The sequence below is a fragment of the Misgurnus anguillicaudatus genome, chromosome 9, assembly GCF_027580225.2.
Source record: "Misgurnus anguillicaudatus chromosome 9, ASM2758022v2, whole genome shotgun sequence".
NCBI lineage: Eukaryota > Metazoa > Chordata > Actinopteri > Cypriniformes > Cobitidae > Misgurnus > Misgurnus anguillicaudatus.
Genome location: NC_073345.2, coordinates 32,488,233 through 32,511,175, shown reverse-complemented (window position 1 = coordinate 32,511,175; position 22,943 = coordinate 32,488,233). Strand labels below are relative to the sequence as shown.

Genomic DNA, 22,943 nt, shown 5'->3' with positions numbered 1-22,943 from the left:
ATGAATGAAGTCATGTGTCTGAAATCAGTTGTTAGAATGCAAAAAGTATATACATTAAAAGAAAATAAAAAAAAAACACTAGTAAATTAATATAATATTTTTTATTAACCTATCTATAAAAATAATTTACATGCACAGGTATTATGTATCAAAGAATAACAAGGCTATTATAAGGATTTCTGATGGCAATATTTTTGTTTTGCCGACAAACCGAGGCTACAGAGTAGACTACACAGTACACCCATCCTTCCTTCCATGTAATGACGCAATAACATTCTCTGCGATGCGTCACGGCGCAGTGGCCAATTACCTCCCAGAACGCCGAATTAATTTGCATCCTCTTTTAAGCGCGATTTTAACGCCTGTCGAGAAGTTTCCATCTCATTTCCATACGAGTCCGTCGCGAGGGCATCCATCACTTTCTTCAACAAAGCAGAGTTTACTAAAGCTTCACAAAAATGCCCTTCTCTAAAGTGATGCCGGCTCTAGCCAGAGCAAAACCTGATCAATTATTCGGAATGAGATTGCGCTCCACGGTCGCGTCCACGCAGCGCAAGGAGCTGAAATCAGAAGAAGCGCAGCTGGATTCCTCGTGCGCTTTAGTGGAGACTCGGGATGTCATCAACGGAGCCAAAGCGCACAGAAGCAGCCAGCCGAAGATCTCCATCGATTTTGACAACACACAAGAAGCGTACAAAAGTAAAGACACACTGGAGCTGTTTAGAAGTCTGCTGGTATTTAAACTATGCTCTGTTGACTTCCTGGTCGATAAAAACAAAGAGGTGAGATATTTGTAAGAATTGTGACAGAGAGTTCAAAAGTTACCCATGTGAGGTTATTTATGCACATTATTTAACTAAATGTGTGTTGCAATAATTGGATAGATGAAAGTATAGCATTACATACTTATTCTATATTCATATTTTTATATAATATAATAAAAATTCTGGTTTAAATTACATTACATCTCTCACTGTCTTCATCCACAGCTGATGTTTTTGAGTAAGAAGGTTCTTGGCCAGCGGCTTTTCGAAAAACTGATGAAGATGACTTTCTACGGGCAGTTTGTGGCAGGCGAGGACCAGGACAGCATCAAGCCCTTGATCGAGAAGAACCAAGCGTTTGGGGTCGGCTCGGTTCTGGACTACAGCGTAGAGGAAGATCTGACCCAGGAAGAAGCTGAGAAGAAAGAGATGGAGTGAGTATTACTTTTAGGATTTGATTCCCAAAATTGGATCAGATACGCTAAATCGTAGATGTTACACTAGCAGTACAACAATCGGTTCTTTAACAAAGATCAGATCCAGCCGGCATTTCAACGTTGAATCAACGTCAAGAATGAGGTTGAATTAATGTTGAATTAGGTACCTTTTTTTTTGTAAATTGAATCAATGCTGAACAAACAATTGACATTATTTCAACGGAATTTCAACATTGATTTTAAGCATTTTATTCAGTGCTCGAATTGAATCTAGTCTTATGGGGGTTCTCCATCATGACATAGCAGCAAACCCAAAATGGCAACACATTACTACCTTTGAACGCAAATGTATGATTTATGTAACATCGATACAAGGAAAAGCAATCCAAAATTTACAGACTTAAACTAGATCAGAATTTACCTTCATAACAAAAAATAACATGTTTGTCAGTATTATCCTTATGGGGGGTCCCGGATCCCCCAGCCCCCCCTCAATTCGAGAACTGATTTTATTAATCTTTTATTAACCTTAGTATTAACTGTTGTATCGTTGTTTCAAAATTGAAACAAGAACTGACATAATGTCAACCATATTTCGGCGTTGAAGGTCGATCATATGCCTGATGTGGAACCTTTAATTTAAAATGCATGGATGTTATATGGACTTTATAAAGCTGTCGTATAAACTGATGTTAAACTACATTAATTGCATAACAGCTCTGTTTTAACTTCATTGAAACCATGCTATGTTCTTGGCTGCAAAAGTTTCTGATTACCTTCATCCTCATTGGTTGGTTTTGGCCAGTGCCTACTGTTAATTCCCCACCGTAATAGAAAGGAGTCACGTGAGTTTGAGCGAGGATGCCAAGCGCGTTGAGTAACCACTGCAAATGAGAGATACCAACGCCCAAAACAAAGTCTTTCACATGGGTTCATTTCTTTATTTTAGACAGCTTAACAGAACAAAAAAACAAGTTCTTCTCAGAATTCGTCACAGCTTGTTTGGGACATTAAAGCGTAGCTCATTTCATCCAGCTCTATGTACAGATGTATCGTTTTGTTTAAATTATAAGGCCCTATGTGATTGTTATATAATGTGTTTTGAAGAAAATAAGACCTCATACCTTACATACTAAGTCCCTATGTCGCTGTGGTTTTTTTCTTGAATGCAAACCCATTTTCAATCATGCAAAATCTTTGCATAAGCAATGCCACTTTTCTTGTGAAAAAGTGACTTACCATGTGTCTTATGATAGTAAAATATCTGGACAAAGATTGTTTAGATGATCATATATATACTGTATATTACTAATGATAACATCTCAAAAAGCATAAAATTAAAACTAGTTTGATTATAGTTTACGGTAGTTTAGGTATGCGCCGATGTATCAGCCTATAATCGGTATCGGCAGATAAAAGCTTTTTTTCCTACTGGGACATCGGCTGATTTTTTAAAAACAGCTGGTGATCAGGGCAGATTATATTCTGGCAATTAAAGGGGGTGGAAAAATTGGATAATATTTGCAGTTTTTAGCCAAAAAATATACAATTTAAGTGAATTTTCTTGAATTAAGTGTTTAAGAAAAAAGTTAAAAAAAAATTCTTACCCCATTGGCAGATTTTTTTAGCTTGTTTTAAGCACAATTTCACCTACATTTTATGTTTTTTGTCTAAAAACTAGACTAGGTCATTTTGCTCTAGCAGATATATCTTGATTTAAGAATTTTTAGATATTTGTACTGAAAACAAGACAGAAATACTTAGTCATTTTATTTGTGCTTAAGTAATTTTTTGCAGTGTATCCTAATAATTTTTGGCATAAAAATCTATAATTTTGACTCATACAATGTATTGTTGGCTACTGCTACAAATATACCCGTGCGACTTATGACTGGTTTTGTGGTCCATGGTCACATATTTGCAATATTAAAATAGTTAAAATGAGCATGCACACCTCTCTCTCTTGTGCTTGTGTTAAAGTTTGCACGCCTGAGGCCAAACATCATGTTTGAAGGTCTGAAAGATCAGGTCAGATACCTTTCATACTTACGTCATTCGTACGTGCAGTTCTGAAATTCTCAAATAAAAGTTTTGGTATATTCAGGCACATCCAAGTTTCCACACTTATCTTGAATTGATTCTGTTTTTGTTGAACTTTGACTGCCTGCTGACCTTATGTTGCAAAGTGAATGACGCACTGCAAAATCAGACCTGTGCCAGTGCGAATGTCAGTCTGAACATCGTGTCACTGGTTTGTGGTTTAATGGTTCCAGGTGAATTTGTCACTTCTTAAATTAGAACCAAACATTCTATGTGTCAATAGCAGTGAATTAAGACCATTGATTTATTTTTCAGCTCGTGTGTCTCTGAAGCTGAGAAAGAGAATCATGGTGAGTAAATCATTTGTGCATTTCCATATATCCATTTGCCGACCACTTTATCCAAAGCAGCTCACAGTGCATTCAGAGTGGATATTTGATCTGCACGCGTGCTCTTGCATGTCAAACCCACCTACCAAGAACATTGAAACATAATCCGTTCACAACTCACAGAGCCAGTTGTTTATAACTAAAAATGTTATTTAATATTACAATACAGAGATTTTAATTGAATGATATTTAAAGAGTAAAAATGTTAAAATAGGCAGTCGTGGCCGGTGAATTATTTTTCGAGGGTGCATGCTGCGAAGCTCTTCACAACATGTATGTAGTCCGTCATGTTCAAAATATGTGCTCGGCGCGTCACACGCGCCTAAAGGGTTAATGATAAATGAGGCGCTTGCATTTGCCAGATACTTGCATAATCTCATGCGTAATCAGATTTTACTGTGTGTGCAAGCAGGCACTTATTTTGACAAGACACGTGATGCACATATGTTCACATGACGTAACACACATATTTTGAAAACAAAAGCAACACACATGACACTACGAACACATATTTTGAATTAGCGCCACTCGGAAGAGCAGTCACCTGCCACCAGGGCTGTCCAATCGCAATTAATCGCATACAAAATAAAAGTTTGTGTTTGCATAATATATTTGTGTGTGTATTGCGTACGTGTAATTATTAAGTATATCATATTTAATAAAATATATCCTTTAATAAAATGTCAGTCTAAAAGAATTATATACATGCAAATGTTTCGTAAATATATACATGCATGTGTGTGTGATTTTTATATATAAAATAATTACACCTGGTGCACACACACATTATATACATATATATTAAACACACTATTATTTTGTATGCAATTAATCATTTGATAGCCCTAGATAAAAGCAAAGTATACGACTTTTGGGCTAGAAAGAAATATATGACCCATGTTAAAAATATTTTATTTGTGATTTGCTGTTTATATAATCATCCTACATAATATAAAGGAAATATATTTACTGTGAAAATATAACTTTGATATTTATTATTGGCATATTATTATTTAATTAATTGTATTTATTTATTAATTTTCATACTACTCTAAAGCACACATTTTATTTTTTATTTAAAAATAATTAATAAAAGATTGTTTTTGTTTTCAGAAACCAGCATTTACACGGCTCAGGATACTGAATGTACTGTCTTGAATTTAATTTATGGTGTTAAATTTGGTTTTTGTTGGAGGGTGTTTTGGTATTTAGTGGTTGTTATTGGGTTGGGTTTTCATCTGCTTTGCCTTTAAGATAGTGCCGTGTGAGCACATGTTGTCCATGTGAAGCTGAAATAGACTGACGTGTGTGCGTGTTGTGTTTCTTCACTCGTTTAGACTGGTTAAAGCTGGTTTACCCGTGGGTTCTCCTGGTGAAGGGGCTGAATTTAACTTTGCAAGCTCATGTGAGGTGTATTCTGTAAATAATTCTTCCTCTATAAGGTGTTATAAAAGTTAGCGTTTTGCTTAAAACAATCGAGTATTAATGATGTCAATATTTTTCCCATTCACTAAACTGGTTAACTGGGAAATATGTAACATTTATACGAGTAAAATGTGCTTCATTCTTTCTAATAACAAGACTTTTAGCTAAAATCATGTCAGATGTTGTCATGTTGGGACTCGTTTGTTTCGTGAGAAGAAGAGTTCATTATCCCAAATTATTTTTTGACAGCTTTTTGCATAATGTTGTGATCAGGACCCAAGTATCTGAAAATATGTAACATTCAAAGTAGTTTAAAGAGTTACAAATGCCTTTTTAATTTGACTTGTAAACTAAGTTGAACTTTTAACTCGTTGTCTAAAACCGATATTCAGGTATGGATCATCGTGAGAAGAAGTACAAAGCTCATCGTCAGTTTGGAGATCGACGTGGAGGGGTGATCAGCGCTCGGACGTATTTCTATGCAGATGAGGCCAAATGTGATCATCACATGGAAACCTTCATCAACTGTATTAAAGCTTCGGGTGAGCTGATTTGCCAGTGTTATGACATATTCAAATGTCTAAATATTGCATTATTTTTAAAATATCGTCTACGCTGGTGTGTTGCAGCCGGAAGTTCGGTCGATGGATTTTCTGCCATTAAGATGACCGCGTTGGGACGGCCGCAATTCCTGGTAAATAAAAAACTTGCTCCTTGCTATTGTTTTTGGATTAGATCTCAGCTCTAAGTTGTATTTTGTTTCGTTTTCTCATAAAGCTTCAGTTCTCAGAGGTGCTGGTGAAGTGGAGGAGGTTCTTCAATCTGTTAGCAGCACATCAGGGGTTGGACGGGATGGCTTTACTGGAACAGAAACTGGAACTGGAAAAACTGCAGGTTCGGCATCTTCAGGGTCTTTTACAGTATAACAATTGGTCACATCAAGACAAAACCAGAGCTTTCCTTATCCAAACTTCTTTCCCCTCGTATTACAAAAAGTCTGTAAAAGCTGTGTCTCTCAAGAAATATCTGCGTACACACGAAACAACTGAAACCGACTCAAATCGAAATTCTGCAGCAGAGATGCACTAAAAACGGAGAAGATGACTTGGAGCATGGACATAAACTTCGTTGTTGTCCATGTAGTCCGCCGTGGGGTCATCATAATATCACAAATTAAACAGAAATGTATATAATATTTCTCAATAAAAGGATGATAATAATAATAATGGATGTGATTGAATTATAAAATGTGAGCAACCGAATTAAATTTTAAAATTTTTATTTCAGCTTGATCTTAAAGACACATGAGCCTAAAAAAATGCTGGGTTATTTTCAGCCCAACGCTCGGTCAAAAAGGGTTGTGATTTAACCTATGCTGGGTTGTTTTAACCTATTGTTTGGTCAAATATAAACATTTTCCGGGTTAATTTGACCCAACAATCATTTTTTGTATGCATTATAAATTGTTTGTCTATATTGTTAAAGTTAAGCTCTTTCTGTGTTTCACCTGCAGGACAGTTTGATCAAACTGGGAGTTGGCGCTAAACCAGACATTGAGAACTGGTTTACTGGAGAGAAACTGGGCTCATCTGGGTAAAACTCTTTTACTGTCATTTAACTTTTTCCAAAGTTGCCAGCCAGCGGCAGCATTTTAACCAGCTTTATGATTTTCACAAAGGTTCAATGCTTTTCAGAAAATGTTCTTCTTTAAATATAAAAACATACAATATATCAAATGAAAGTACAGACCCACTGCTTTCAAACTAAAAAGTTTCATCCTATCTTCATTTGTTCTCCTTTTATCACCCCTCAAATATGGGTAGGTTTTTTTTTAAAGAAACATTTTTGAGCAGCTGAGATAATTACATTTGTGTAGAGCACTTTTGTTAGTGATCAGATTTAGAGCGATGATCAAAACATACACAGAGTTTTTACTGTTTTCAGTGTTTTATAAGTTGTGTAAGAGCACCACCTAGTGGATAATAGCGGAAATATGAATTGCCGTGAAAACTCGTCATTGGCAGAGCAGCGCTTTCTCTTAATTTACGAGATAACTCGTCAATAGCGGAGAAAGAGTTAAAGGTGCACCAAGTAATTTTTAGAGGATCTTGACAGAAATGCGATATAATATACATAACTATATAATAAGTGGTGTACAAAGACCTTACATAATGAACTGTGTTGTTTTTATTACCTTAGAATGAGCCGTATCTACATACACCCTTACATGGAAGTCCCCATTTTGCACCACCAAACTGCGTTTTGTCACTACGTTGTCTCAGACAATGATATATTTGTCCTGTGGCAGCTACCGTAGCTTCTCTATGCGTTTTGAAAGAGAGCGGTGGATGAGCTGTGGACTGAGCCATTGGTTGCAATTCATAGGCTCACCGCTAGATGTCGCTAAAAATCTACACAGTGGAGCTTTAATCCAGGTTATTTACCAATATCACATCCTCATTCTTTTACAATTGATGTGGTTTTGTTCTGTTTCTTTAGAACCATTGATCTGCTAGACTGGAACAGTCTTATTAATGACACAACCATAATCTCCAACCTGCTCGTGGTGCCCAACATGGAGGTAATGGTCACACATACTTTATAACGCGTATCCCCGCTAATGTTCAGCTCATAAAAAAATCTATGTGCACTTCTCAGACGGGTCACCTGGAGCCTCTGTTGAGTAAGTTCACTGATGAAGAGGAGAAGCAGATGAAGAGGATGCTACAGAGGATGGATGTTCTGGCCAAGGTACCACCACCAAAATATGGCATATAGCCAAAGTCTCCTTACCATATTTGTTTCGTAGTCATTATAGTTCAATAATGGTGGTGTTAAGTGTCTATAAATATACACAACAGTGCCATGGTATTACCAAGGGGATTGTTCCTATAGCTCATTAGAGCATTGCATTCGCAGCACAAAAGGTGGGGGTTTGATCCCATGAACACACATACTGATAAAAATAAATACCTTGTAATGCACTTTCTGCCATATCCGTAAAAAAACATAGCATGAAATAAAACAAATGCATAGTATAAATCTACACAAATGCGGCTTTGAACCATTCAGTGATGTTTAACTTTAGATTTCCCCAGATTGTGTTAAGTAAAATAAAACTCTACACAGTTGCACATTTACATAAATGTTATGACAGAGATCAAGCAATTGTCCTTGAATTTACTTCACTCTGTTTGTGTGCGTAATTTAATGTTTGACCACCACAACCCCGGCCAGCGATAACCCATTATCCAAACATTCTGATCTTAAAACCCCTCATGATGTCATTCATTGGCGTGTACACATCTGTGCGTGATCTAGAAAATGCCTACAGAGGAACATGCTGCAGAGTACGTCATGTTAGTCTCGATCTCTGTGTGTTATACACATGTGTACAGAGCAGTTCATAATAAGCAACGTTTGTGCATTTAAAGACAAAGTTTGTTGTTGGGACATAATCATTTAGTGAATGAAGTATAAGCTTAAAACAAAGCAAAACTTCCTCAACACATTTTAGTCGTCTCCATTTCATTTTTGCAAACATTTTGTTCCCAAGAAGGTTCTCAACAGGCTCTTAAGGTTACAAGTGTCAAACCTCAAGTTATCTTAAACCAGATAAGCAGAAAGCACACAGAGAAGCACAATGTGAGACAACATGATAATGAAAAAGTAAAAATACAAGGTTGCACTCAGGGATGTGTGATAGTGAAAACCATGTGGATCTTCTGTGTATGAATGACAGATAATATGTTGGACATTTAAAGTTTTTTGTTAAGGTATTTTTTTGGGGGCCATTTTTGCCTTTATTTGATGGTATGCAGGGAGAGGACAGGAAAGTACCAGGTGTAGAGAGGGGTACGGGATCGGTAAAGGACTTGATTTGATGGGATTTGAGCTTGTGTCGCTGAAAGTGCGTCTGCATCGTATGTCGGAGCACTCCCCAGTGCCCACTACTACACCATCGGCTCCGACACATTATATAGATATTTTATCTTATACTCACATATACTGTAGTCATTTATCTAAAGCATTGAAGTCTGTCAATTCTGCAGTAATACATGTAATAAACTGAATTTCTGTTACATTTGTCAAAAAAGATTATAATTATGTAAAGTAGCAGTCGATTTGAGCTTTTAGTTGCTGATATAATGTCTATATTAGTATATTTATATAAATATTGTACTTTTTTAAAGTTTTTTGTTAACAAAACGTTATATAGTGCATGACTCTTTATGTTCTTTGAAGGATTACTTCACTTTCATAAAAAAATCCTGATAATTTACTCTCCCCCATGTCATCCAAGATGTTTATGTTTTTCTTTGTTTGAGAAGAAATTTAATTTTTAATGAAAACATTACAGGATTTATATCCATATAGTGGACTTTAGTGGACCGTTTCAATGCAGCTTCATAAGGGCTCTAAACGATCCCAACCGATGCATAAGCTGTTATCTAGCGAAACAATCCTTATTTTCGCAAAAAAAGTACTTTTGAAGCACAACTTCTAGTCTTGCACTAGCCGTGTGATGTGCCAGCGCCACCGTATTACGTAATCACGTGGAAAGGTCACATGTTACATATGTGAAACGCACACTTGCGGATCATTTTAAACAATAAACTGACACAAAGACATGTAGCCTTGCTACATTATTAAGGCCCACAAAAAATATTATGCATATATTTTTGCTTTTCTGGTGTTTAAAAAAAGCATAATTTTGTTAATGCATATATATGATTTTATTTGTGTTTCAGGCCTTAATTTAAGTTCACTGTTTATTTAAGCTGGTGGTGTTTGAGTTTGTTTGCCTTATCTAAAACATCCTTTATGTGGTTAATTTTGAGGACTTTTAGGTTGAAACCCTATTGTAGGGGAAGAGACTTTTACTTTAAAGGATTACACCTGGGAGGAGGGAAGGCCTAAAATAAAGTAGGAAATGGTTAGAGATGGAGCATGCTGTTCAAACCTACAATGTGATTCTGGAGGATTTCATTAGTTTTTGAAATCCCTTTTCTAGAATATTTGTGTCTCCTTGTTGAACTAAAAGTGGATTTAATTGCTGCTGAGTTTCAAGAGACAATTGGATTTTTTGGGGGGTTTTTCCTTCAACATTTTAATGGACAATCTTGGGATTTATCAATTTTTTTGATAACTCACGTTGATTACTCTGGATTACTCATGGTTCTAAAAGGACTGAGCAAGGACCTAACTAAGGACTAACAGATGACAATGAGCTAAGTGTTTGAAATTTTGTATTTGTATTTTCTATTCTAATATATGCATATGAATTCAATCCTGTGGTGTGTGATTTAGCTGGGTCTATTTTGATCATCCTCACCAGATCTTTCCTATTTAGTAACACACAGTATTTGAGTTTCTGAACTTTATTGTAACTAAGAGGTTAAATGATTTATTCAAACAGACTTGTTACAGATGGTGGCCCGTACGGGGACTCATGTGTTTTGTGAACTGTGTTACTGGTTACTGAGTGGATTGTGATTGAATTATATTTTGTGGGTTAACTATTTTTGTTCTTACAATGCAGAATTTTAATTCAAACCCAGAGACAGAGTCCATTCATGTAGATAATGTGGGGGCTGCAGAGTCTCTTCCTTTCCAGCCTGTTTCACCTAGAGATACCTACAGGGATGTTGTTGAAATCAGTTCTCTATTAAGTGAGCTGTACATTAACAGTCAGGCTGAAGAGAGTGATGAGGAAGGCCAGCCACCTTTGAATCCTATAGGAAATGATATTGAGAGAATGGATTCTGAAATAAACACCCTCACCCAATCTGTTCAAGAATTATATACAGAAATTTCCACATTAAAAGATGATTTTCGAGCTTACAATCAAAGTGCACTTAATAGAGAAACTGCCTTCAGATAAACTCTGGATCAGCGGTTTGAAGATATTGAAGAATTAATGCAAAGGTCTCTGAATAAGCTAGAACATGCTGTTGTAGAGTGTCTTCAGAGAAGGGATGAACAATGGAAAAAGGAAGTTGCCCTAATAAGAAAAACTAGCACCCCTGTGGCACGTCTTTCTTTTGGAGCTTCTGCTTCAGACACTGGGCAGTCAGCACAGCCACCTACTTCCTATCCCAAACCTCCAATTAATCTTGAGTTTCCACACTTTGGTGAAGCCAGAGAAACCAGTGATGTGGTAGAGTTTGTGGAGCGTTGTGAGAATTTTTTAACACTCAGACATATGTCAGACATTGAACTTATAGCTACGCTGAATGCTGTTCTTTCTGGTCCAGCCAGGAGCTGGTGGCTTGCAGAAAGAAGTAAGATCCACAACTGGATGGATTTTAAAAATGCATTTTTAGGAGCATTCTTACCCACTGACTATCTTACAGAGGTAGAAGAACAACTCAAAGCTATGATCCAGGAGCCTAATCAATGTATTAGAGACTTTGCCTATGACTATAGGGCATTGTGTCTGAAGTGGAAAAATGATCTCCCTGAGGAGGAAATGGTAAGAAGGATTCTGAATAACTGCAACCCTTCTTTGGCTGGAAGCCTACGTGGTGCTGTGCATACAGTAGAACAGTTAGTTAAGGTTGGATCAATGGTAGAAAGAGACCTTAATTCTAAGAGAGATTATTGGGCCAAAGTAAATCAAATTAAGGGCAGTGAAAAAGGAAAGAAGAATCCAACAGTACGACATGTTAATGTTCCTAAACCCACTACTGGGCAATCCCAACATCTTGCTTTAGTCCACTCTACAACCCCTCCATTGCTTCGAGTTGCTATTAGTATCCAAGGACGACAAGTTGAAGCTATATTAGATACTGGTTCCACTTTTACTTTAATGCAGAGGAAGTTGTGGGAAGCACTGGCTAAACCAGGTGAACAAATACAAAAACACTCCAACAGAACATTTATGCTAGCTGATGGAAAGGCACAAAAATCAGAAGGTAGAGTTCCTATTACTTATGAGTGGCATGGACTAGTGTGGACTGTTGATACCTATGTGATGGCAGATGAACAGCTGGCTTTTCCACTTATTTTAGGCCTGGATTTTCTTAGTCAAACTGGTGTACGAGTACATGTGGCCGAATATAACTATGAACTATGCATTAATGGAAGAGCTAGAGTATTTCCTTTTCTTAGCCAGCCTCTAGGAAAACAGTTATGGAGCCAGCAAGAGGAACATGTAGTCACCTTGTACATGGCTTTACCCCTGGACTCTGAAGTGCCTGAGCAATTGATTACCACGGTGCCAACTTTAATTGATGATCTGATACTAAGGTATCCCCCTGAGGTGCAACAACTTCTGTATGCTTGGCCTTCTGTGTGTTCAGACAAGCTGGGGAAGACAAACCTTACCACCCACAAGATCATGACAACCGATGACATACCCATAAGGTGCAAGGCCTATCGTGTCTCACCTCTGAAGAAGGATGTTATTAGGCAGGAGGTTCACAGGATGCTTCAGGAAGGCATAATTGAGCCCTCACAGTCTTCTTGGGCCTTCCCAGTGGTCCTCGTTCCAAAACCTGATCAAAGCCTACGTTTCTGTGTTGACTATAGAAAGTTAAATGCAAAAACACCCCAGGATGCTTACCCTATGCCCATTATTCATGATATTTTGGAATCTATGCACGGGGCAAAATATTTTAGCACATTGGATTTAAAATCTGGGTACTGGCAGGTACAAATGGACCAGGATAGTCGCGAGAAGACTGCTTTCATCACTCCGTTTGGCATATATCATTTTTTGACCATGCCATTTGGTCTAAAAAATGCAGGGGCTACATTTCAACGTCTTATGGAAAGAGTCCTTGGTGAATTAAGGGGGACAATCTGCTTTGTGTATATAGATGATATTATTGTATACTCACCTTCCCAGCAGAAGCACCTTCAAGATCTGGAAGCTATTTTTTCAAGACTCCACCAAGCCAACTTGACCCTGAATTTGAAGAAATGCCATTTTCTTAAGAATGAATTGAGGTTCCTGGGCCATGTTGTTTCTGGAAAAGGGGTGGAAGCAGACCCAGAAAAGACAAGCTCTATCACCAACTACCCTGTTCCTCATGACATTCATTCATTACAGAGGTTTGTAGGCATGATAGGCTGGTACCACAAGTTTATCCCACATTTTGCAGAGCTTGCTGCCCCTTTGTATCAGTTACAGCGAAAAGGTGTCACATGGGAATGGACGGAAAAATGTCAACAAAGTATGGAGAGGCTGAAGGAAGCCCTACAGAAAGCCCCTGTGCTGGCCCAACCAGATCTGAGCCATCCTTTTCAAGTACAAACTGACGCCAGTTCTACAGGACTTGGAGCTGTACTTTCACAAAATATTGATAATGAGGAGCGTGTGATCGCATATGCCTCAAGGAGTCTGAGGGGAGCAGAATTGAATTACTCCACCTCAGAGAAGGAATGTTTGGCTGTTGTGTGGGCAGTTGAAAAGTGGCACCATTATTTGGAGGGTGTACCTTTTGTGGTATACACTGACCATGCAGCTCTGACGTGGGCCTTTAATTCTCCAAAGACCACTTCTCGACTCACAAGGTGGACTTTGAGGCTACAACGGTTTCAGTTCCAAGTTCAATATAGAAAGGGCAGAATGAATGTGGTACCAGATGCCCTATCTAGATCTGTTGAAGATCATGCTGTTTTGGCTGCATATGTGGTGAAGACCTCATCATGGAACTTTAACTTACCAAGTTCGCTGGCTGAGATACAAGTTGCCCAAGAGCAAGATAAGCAAATGAAGGAGTTAATGGAAAAAGTGGATGGAAAGAATGAGAAAAGTGACAGAATAAGATGGGAAATTCAACAGGGTGTACTCTACCGAATTATTCCAAACGCTGATGGTGTTAAGTACCAGCTGGTAGTCCCAAAATCCCTTACCCCTACTTTCCTCGGCTATTTCCATGACAATCCCTTAGGAGCTCATCTAGGGAAAATGAAAACTCTTCTTAAAATCTTGGAGGTGGCCTGGTGGCCAGATGTCCGAAAGGATGTGTGGCAACATGTGAAAGAATGTGTTGTGTGTCAACAGTACAAACCTTCGAATACCAAACCCCTGGGGTTTCTTCAATCAACTGAAGTGAACGAACCTGGTCACATGCTTGGCATCGATCTCATGGGGCCATTTCCAAAAAGTAAGAAGGGCAACATTTATCTCCTTGTGGTGGTTGACTATTTCACAAAGTGGGTGGAGCTATTCCCTTTAAGAGATAGTAAGACTCCACGCATTTGTAGGATTTTGAAGGATGAAATCTTTAATCGATGGGGCGTGCCCAAGTACATCCTTTCTGATAGAGGCCCACAGTTTCTTAGTCAGCTCTTGGTTGATCTGTGCAAAAACTGGGGTGTTACTCAGAAACTAACTACAAGTTATCACCCACAGACAAACCTCACCGAGCGAGTCAACAAAACTCTGAAAACCATGATGGCTTCTTATGTGGGGGAAAATCACAGAGAGTGGGACAAGTGGCTATCTGAGTTCAGATTTGCACTGAATAATGCCAAACATGAAACTACCAACAAGACACCTGCAGAACTCACTTTAGGAAGACCCCTGCAGGGTCCATTGGAGAGACTTATCAATTATTCTCCAAATCCCTCTCAATTTTCCTATTCTATAATAGAAAGGCAACAACTACTTGCTGAAGAGGTTAAAAGATCTGTGAGGAAAGCTCAACTTCGACAAGCCAGGTATTACAATACCCACAGGAGAGATGTACACTTTCAAGTGGGAGATCTGGTCTGGGTAAGGGCTCATCCTCTTTCCAAGGCTTCTGATTATTTCTCCTCTAAACTAGCCCCAAGGTGGTCAGGGCCAGCCAGGGTGAAGATGAAGCTTGGGCCAGTGAATTACCGAGTCAGATGGATTCATCCAGATGATAAGGAAGATACAGTGAATGTTGTCAATTTAAAACCTTTCTGGGGAACTCTCCCTATGTAGCCGCTGGCGGGGGGGGGGACTCTGTAGCCTTGCTACATTATTAAGGCCACCAAAAAATATTTTGCATTTATTTTTGCTTTTGGGTTGTATAAAAAAAAGCATAATTTTGTTAATGCATATATATGATTTTATTTGTGTTTCAGGCCTTAATTTAAGTTCACTGTTTATTTAAGCTGGTGGTGTTTGAGTTTGTTTGCCTTATCTAAAACATCCTTTATGTGGTTAATTTTGAGGACTTTTAGGTTGAAACCCTATTGTAGGGGAAGAGACTTTTACTTTAAAGGATTACACCTGGGAGGAGGGAAGGCCTAAAATAAAGTAGGAAATGGTTAGAGATGGAGCATGCTGTTCAAACCTACAATGTGATTCTGGAGGATTTCATTAGTTTTTGAAATCCCTTTTCTAGAATATTTGTGTCTCCTTGTTGAACTAAAAGTGGATTTAATTGCTGCTGAGTTTCAAGAGACAATTGGATTTTTTGGGGGGTTTTTCCTTCAACATTTTAATGGACAATCTTGGGATTTATCAATTTTTTGGATAACTCACGTTGATTACTCTGGATTACTCATGGTTCTAAAAGGACTGAGCAAGGACCTAACTAAGGACTAACAGATGACAATGAGCTAAGTGTTTGAAATTTTGTATTTGTATTTTCTATTCTAATATATGCATATGAATTCAATCCTGTGGTGTGTGATTTAGCTGGGTCTATTTTGATCATCCTCACCAGATCTTTCCTATTTAGTAACACACAGTATTTGAGTTTCTGAACTTTATTGTAACTAAGAGGTTAAATGATTTATTCAAACAGACTTGTTACAGACATTTATTAGTATCATTTCACATACAACAACATCTAAACGCTCCTTTTTCTCCAAACTTTTTTTTACATTTATTAGCTTTATTTGGTAATGTTCTTTTATTATTATTTGATGCTCAAAATGTACAAGTAACAAATAATGACAAATGATAATAACAACAAAAAAGATACAAAACAGAACAACCATGTGTTTATCATTAACTCTTTCCCCGCCATTGACGAGTTAACTCATCAATTAAAGGAGTAGTCCACTTTAAAGATGGGGTCCATTGACTTTTTATAGTAGGAAAAAAATACTATTGTAAGTCAATGGGCCCCATCTTTAAAGTGGACTACTCCTTTAAGAGAAAACGCTTCCCTGCCAATGATGAGTATTTCCGGCTTAAAGCAATACCACTATTATCTAACTTATAAAACCCTGAAGTATCGTCCTAGGGCAACAGCTGTATGTCCATGTACGTTTTGAAGATCGCTCTGCATCTGATATCTGTTCAATAAAAAAAAGGGATTATGTCAGCTTTTTGCTCAAAATTTCGTGTTTTTAAAGAAACTTACCAATGTTTGATAAAAAGAGAACTAATGAAGATAGGATATTTTTTTGAAAGCAGAGCCACTGTTTTTTCATTTGATATATTGTATGTTTATATTTTAAGAAGAACATTATCTGGAAGGCATTAAAGTTGTGAAAATCATGAAAAATGCTGGCAACTTTTTTTTAAAACGCTGGCGGGGAAAGAGATCATAGAAAAATTATAGGACATTAAAAAAGAAAATGAATTATAGACATACATCGGCATTTTTGTTCTCAGACATTTTGATTGAAGTGAGGTATTTTTTTAACTTTTTTCTCCACACTTTTAAAGGTGCAGTGTGTAATTTTTAGAAGGATCTCTTGACAGAAATGCAAAATAATATACAAAACTATATTATCTGGGGTGTATAAAGACCTTTTATAATGAACCGTTATGTGTTTATTACCTTAGAACGAGACCTTTTTATCTACATACACAGAGGGTTCCCTTACATGGAAGCCACTATTTTGTTCCGCCATTTTTCTACAGAAGCCCTTAAAGGACATTTTTTTACCAAGTTGTCTCTGACGATGACATGTTTGTCCGGTGGCAGCTACTGTAGCTTCTCTATGTGTTTTAAAAGCGAGGGATTAGCAGTGGACTAAGCCGTTGGTTGCAATTCGCAACCTCACCACTAGATGCCGCTAGAATTTACACACTGCACCTTTAAACACTATCAGTAGTTTCACATACATCATGCGTGACCTTTCGATGTGATTGCATAATACATGAGGTCAAGCTTGTGCATCACAAGTCTAGTCCAAGATGAGAAGTTGTGGTTTAAAAGTGCATATTTTAATATTTTTGGCGAAACTGGAGATTGTTTATGAAAGTGGAATATTCATCAGAATATTTTAAACTACCATCTTTGTATTACAAAGCAGCTGTATTATCAGCTGAAAATAATGTCAATGTCCAAATATTATCTGTATGACTGACAAATCATTCAGTAGTGGAAAGTACAGTTTTTGCGTCCTGTGTGCGTGTTTTTTTTTTTGCCTCAGGGGGAATTTAACATTTTGTTTCTACTTTAAATTTGATTGACTGCTGTTCTTTATGTTATAGCCTCTGGTTTAAAATCCTCTTTTGTGAGAAGGAACATTCCCTTGAGGATTACAGATGGTTATGTAACTGTGTTTACTAAATTGCACAATGTAGGGCATTGTATAATTGTGTGTTTGTGTGTTCCAGCACGCTGTGGAGAACGGTGTGAGATTGATGGTGGACGCAGAGCAGACGTATTTCCAGCCAGCGATCAGCAGACTGACCCTGGAGATGCAAAGGATCTTTAATAGAGAAAAGCCCAACATCTTTAACACCTACCAGTGTTACCTTAAAGTGAGTTACGTTAACATACACTTAAAAACGATATTACCGGGCCCAACACTCCTCATGTGTTCTTCATGACGCCTGTGGTAAAGTCTCATTTGTGTTTTAAAGCCTGCTAATCACCTAAAGAACTCTGATCCGCATCTACACGCCCAGACGTCTCTATTCACATGCCACAATGTGATGGATTATAGGTTTTGTGTTTTTGACATCTATGTCATACATTTATAACAGACTGAATTATTATAGAAACGTCTGTTCAGATTCAGGCACTATATTGCTTTTATAATACAAATTCCATATGGCTTTTTTTTTGTTGGTCTGGTTTGCGTGATGGTTCACATGACAATAAAAGAACTGTGTTTGTGTGTGCAGGAGGCGTATGATAATGTGTCAGTAGATGTGGAGCTCTCGCGTCGGGAGGGCTGGTACTTCGGTGCCAAGCTGGTTCGTGGAGCGTACATGTATCAGGAGAGATCCCGCGCAACAGAAATCGGTTACGAAGATCCCATCAACCCTGATTATGAAGCCACCAACAGGATGTACCACAAGTACGCCCTCTTTAAATACTGCTCCAGTATTCATTGGGTCATAGTTTGGTCCTGAAAATTTATATTAGATTTTACATTAACGCATTTGGCAGCCTGTTTTATCCAAAGTGACCTACAGTACATTCAAGCTGTACATTTTATTTTTGTGTTTCCTGGGCATGACCTTTGCATTGCCAATGCAATCGAATGCTATAACATTTTCAAGTCATTTTCAGTAGTATTTCTATATTTATATGTAGTTTAAAGTAGTATTTATACGTAATTTTAAGTAGTATTTATACGTAATTTTAAGTAGTCTTTATACGTTATTTTAAGTAGTGTTTATACGTAATTTTGAGTAGTGTTTATACGTAATTTTGAGTAGTGTTTATACGTAATTTTGAGTAGTGTTTATACGTAATTTTGAGTAGTGTTTATACGTAATTTTGAGTAGTGTTTATACGTAATTTTAAGAAGTATTTATACGTCATTTTAAGAAGTGTTTATACGTCATTTTAAGAAGTGTTTATACGTCATTTTGATTAGTGTCTGTACGTAATTTTGAGTAGTGTGTATACGTAATTTAGAGTAGTGTTTATACGTAATTTTGAGTAGTGTTTATACGTAATTTTGAGTAGTGTTTATACGTAATTTTGAGTAGTGTTTATACGTAATTTGGAGTAGTATTTCTAAGTAATTTGGAGTAGTATTTCTAAGTAATTTAGGTAGTGTTTATACATAGTGTAAAGTAGTATTTGTACGTAATTTTGAGAAGTACTTATACGTCATTTTGAGTAGTGTTTATAACTAATTTTGAGTAGTGTTTATAGGTAATTTTGAGTAGTGTTCATATTTATAAGTAATTTAAGGTAGTGTTTATATATTATTGAGTAGTGTTTATACATAATTTTGAGTAGTGTTTATACGTCTTTTGGAGTAGTATTTATAAGTAATTAAAAGTATTGTTTATACGTCATTTTAAGTAGTGTTTATATGTCATTTTAAGAAGTGTTTATACGTAATTTAAAGTAGCATTTATAAGTAATTTAAAGTAATGTTTATACGTAATTTTGAGTAGTATTTATACGTTATTTAAAGTGCATTTTATGCGTAATTTTAAGAAGGGTTTATGCGTAATTTTAAGTAGTGTTTATGTAATTTTAAGTAGTATTTATAAGTAACTTTGAGTAGTATTTATACGTTATTTTGAAATAGTATTTATACGTAATTTAAAATGCATTTTTATAAGTCATTTTGAGTAGTATTTCCTATTTTTCTACTTCATTAAACCTAGCAAATCTGTTTTTGCATTTCTTTGCTGACAAAACATTTGAAAACAACCACAATGATTTTACAAAAAAATACATACATTTGGGTATTATTAAAATGTTTTAACGTTCATGCAAAGATGGATACAGTTTGCTGATTTTAAAAAATACAAATATTTTATATTAAAATGTACATACAAAATTACCTTTTATATTACACATTAAATAGTCACATTATTAGCTATATTTACTAAGTTATTATCCTGTTAATAACATGATTAAGTTATGAAGACACAGATGTGCTACAAGCAGTTTCTTATGCCTCCTGAGGCACTGTGATAACACAATGTACCAGAGGATGGTGTTGGTGTCAAATGACTGCTGTCTTTAATAACAAACACGTCTGTGTGTCTGTGTGTGTGTCTGTCTGTCTGTGCTAAGCCTGTTTTTCAACATCTCTTATGTTACTAAGGTGGAAATGTTAACACACAGACATACACACCTGTTTATGTACACTGCAAGGTCAAAGCTATTATGTAACAATGGTACAGGCACAAAAAAAAAAACAAGTATTTTGAGATTATATTTGTTTTTTCCTCCATCTCTGTTATTGATCAAAATCTTAAAGGTGAGATTAATGATTTTTTTCTCTCTGAAAGGTGTTTGGAGTACGTGCTGGAAGAGATTCATCTCAATAAGGCGGCAAATGTCATGGTGGCATCTCACAATGAGGATACAGTCAAATTCACCCTAGAAAAGTTAGTCTAGAGCCGGTGGTATATGCGCACGCAAACGCGCACACACACACACACACAATGGATTGATGTTTGCTCAGTATCTGTGCTAATGTGTGTTTCTCTGTACAGGATGAATGAGATGGGTCTCTCTCCAACAGAGAATAAAGTTTACTTTGGGCAGCTGCTGGGAATGTGTGACCAGATCAGTTTTCCATTGGGTACGTGGGAATAAAAAAACATGTGGCAATAACAGATGTTCATGTTTAATATGAAAAAAAGACATAAAAGACATAAATTTCTTTATTTAATCCAAATATACCTATGCTTCTTATGGTCCAGGGTCACTTGATCACCCAAACTTTTATTTTCTGCATTCATTGGTTTTCCAGCAAGGTATTAAATGGCATAAAACTTTTACTAAGGTAACCTGTACAATGTCTAAATAAGTATGTGTTTTTTAACAGGTCAGGCAGGATTTCCGGTGTACAAGTACGTTCCTTACGGTCCGGTGAATGAGGTCATCCCTTACCTGTCACGCAGAGCGCAGGAGAACCGCGGCATCATGAAGGGTTCTCAGAGAGAACGAAGTCTGCTGTGGAAAGAAATCCAACGCAGACTCTTCAATGGACAACTGCTTTACAAACCCGTATACTAAACCAAACCCGCACGACTGTATTTAAACAACACGATATCTAAATAACTCAATCGGTACTTAGAAACTTCAGTTTTTAAGCTTCAGAGGACACCGATCACTAACCTGCTCTCACATACTATTCAAAAAGTGGAGAGGAACTAAGTGCTAATCTGACCTGGCTTTTCCCAGTTTTCACTGCCAGTCTATTGTTATGGTATACAGTCTGATAAACCCATCCACAAACTGCATGTGATAAACAAAATGAACTGTAATTTGTTGCCATCAGATGACTCTTCCTGTCAAAGTAGGTGATTCTTGGACAAATGAAGCTGCAAATATTGACTACGTGAGACGGTGTCCCCATTGGCAGACATTGTTAAGTGAATACGAAAGTTCTGGAGGACTATCGTGTAGGATTTGACTTTAACCGATTGGTTTGTGAAAGTGAAAAGGTTGGAAATGTTATGATGTCAATGATCATACTGTTATCTTTACCCACCCATGAGACCTCTGGTTACATCAGCAGAACAGAAAGGTTGTCACAGAGGCGATGTCAGTTTTGTTGAAAGATAATGAATACTACTGAATTGTGCCTAGAAAAAAGACCTGGGACTTTTTGTAAGATGGTAAAGAGGGTCGATTTTGAGTTCATGCCGTATTTAGATAAGATTTTAATCATTCCACTTTAACTTCACTAGAGGGCAGTGTAAAACAACTCTCAAGACTCTTGGCCTTATTTTGGCCGTAGCTGTATCCCTTCTAGCCATAACTGGTTATGTTCGGCATAGGATACTTGTGTTTTACTCATACTGTTTTTGCACAGTGCATACAGTTTTCATTATGCAAGTTTGCTATATTCCATCTTTATGCCAAAATACACAATATATAGCACAATGTACTATACCACAATGTATTGTGCTTAACCTTTCATTTCAAACATGTGATGAATGAACTGGAAAAATACTCTTTTTCTTTACTCATTATGTGACTGAAATGAAGACAGTTTATCACAACAATTGCAAAATTGCAGTATATATTTTTTTAGACGGTAGCACCAAATGAATGAAGGTTTCTTTAAAAAAAAGATTGTCTTTTATAATGTTTGTATATAGACATTAGACAGTAATACTTTATGTATTATTTAGTGTCTTTATGAATGAAGTATGTTTAAACTTCAATCCACTGACCGGTTCAAAGCATTTTAGCACTGAATATTATGGCTACTAATGTAAATTAGGTTGTGTTTTTGCTTATTAAAAAACAAAATGCTGCTTAAATGTAAGTTTTGGTTTAAGTTTAAGACGAAGTGTGTATGTGAATATTTTAATTGTATGCATTATTTACTTATCTATTTTTTAAATGTAAATACTGCATATTGACAGCGCACATTACTCTGCTCAGGGTAATTTTAGTCTGTTTTGCACTGTTTTAAACTTTCAACATGAAAATAAAATATGGATGGCTGTATATAAAAATGTTAATAAACATATTATTACAAAAGTCTGTAAGACTATCCACTGTCATATTTCGCTTTTAGGGAACTTGCCAAGCTGAAAATCCACCAGCTATTTTTTAAAGCAGAGTTTAGCTGTGAGTTTTTGATATCTCAGTGGTGATATTTTTTTATAAATTGTGAGTGGTGGTGATATTGCATCTAAAAAATATATCTTATTTCATTACTTATTTACTTCATTTCATTTATTCATTTATAGAGCACATTTCCAACAACGGGCAGTTGAACCAAAGTGCTTTACAGCCAAACAACAATAAATAAATAAAAACGTACAGAAACGCATCATATAAAAGCACATCATAATAAAACATAACAAAATAATATACAGGAAAGACAAACATACTGGAACTGGAACTAGTGATAATGCAATCTTGCTTTATTGTTTAGGCATGTACGTTCACCATGGTGAATTCAATGAACGAGTGAATGCAAACAATAAACACTAATGCAGAAAGACGGACAATAATTTTGGAGGAAACATTTTAACACAACAATAAAAATAATGCAATATAAATATTACATTAATAATTTGTTACGTTTTATCAATAATATTTTTTTAAAGA

At 36.5% G+C, this 22,943-nt stretch overlaps 1 protein-coding gene across 2 annotated transcripts; it reads left to right on the top strand.

Moving 5' to 3' along the window:
- Positions 1-298: 298 nt before the first annotated feature.
- On the top strand, positions 299-22,370 carry prodha (proline dehydrogenase (oxidase) 1a). 2 transcript variants are annotated; one of them, XM_055179299.2, is made up of 15 exons: positions 299-782; positions 990-1,198; positions 3,557-3,591; positions 4,744-4,776; positions 5,448-5,597; positions 5,685-5,749; positions 5,833-5,949; positions 6,569-6,648; positions 7,555-7,636; positions 7,714-7,806; positions 17,561-17,707; positions 18,074-18,249; positions 20,156-20,254; positions 20,363-20,451; positions 20,698-22,370. In XM_055179299.2, the coding sequence occupies exons 1-15, from the start codon at positions 459-461 to the stop codon at positions 20,886-20,888; spliced, it is 1,890 nt and encodes a 629-aa protein (XP_055035274.2). In that variant the 5' UTR covers positions 299-458; the 3' UTR covers positions 20,889-22,370. The 2 variants fall into 2 exon arrangements, with proteins under 2 accessions (XP_055035274.2, XP_055035275.2); XM_055179300.2 differs by lacking the exon at positions 4,744-4,776 and having other exon boundaries at positions 303-782.
- Positions 22,371-22,943: the final 573 nt, after the last annotated feature.

Coding starts and splice junctions, on each gene's coding strand:
- prodha (XM_055179299.2), top strand. CDS start 459: ATGCCCTTCTCTAAAGTGATGCCGGCTCTAGCCAGAGCAAAACCTGAT. Junction 3,592..4,743: donor AGCTGAGAAAGAGAATCATG/GTGAGTAAATCA, acceptor TTTTGTTTTCAG/AAACCAGCATTTACACGGCT. Junction 18,250..20,155: donor ACCAACAGGATGTACCACAA/GTACGCCCTCTT, acceptor TCTCTCTGAAAG/GTGTTTGGAGTACGTGCTGG.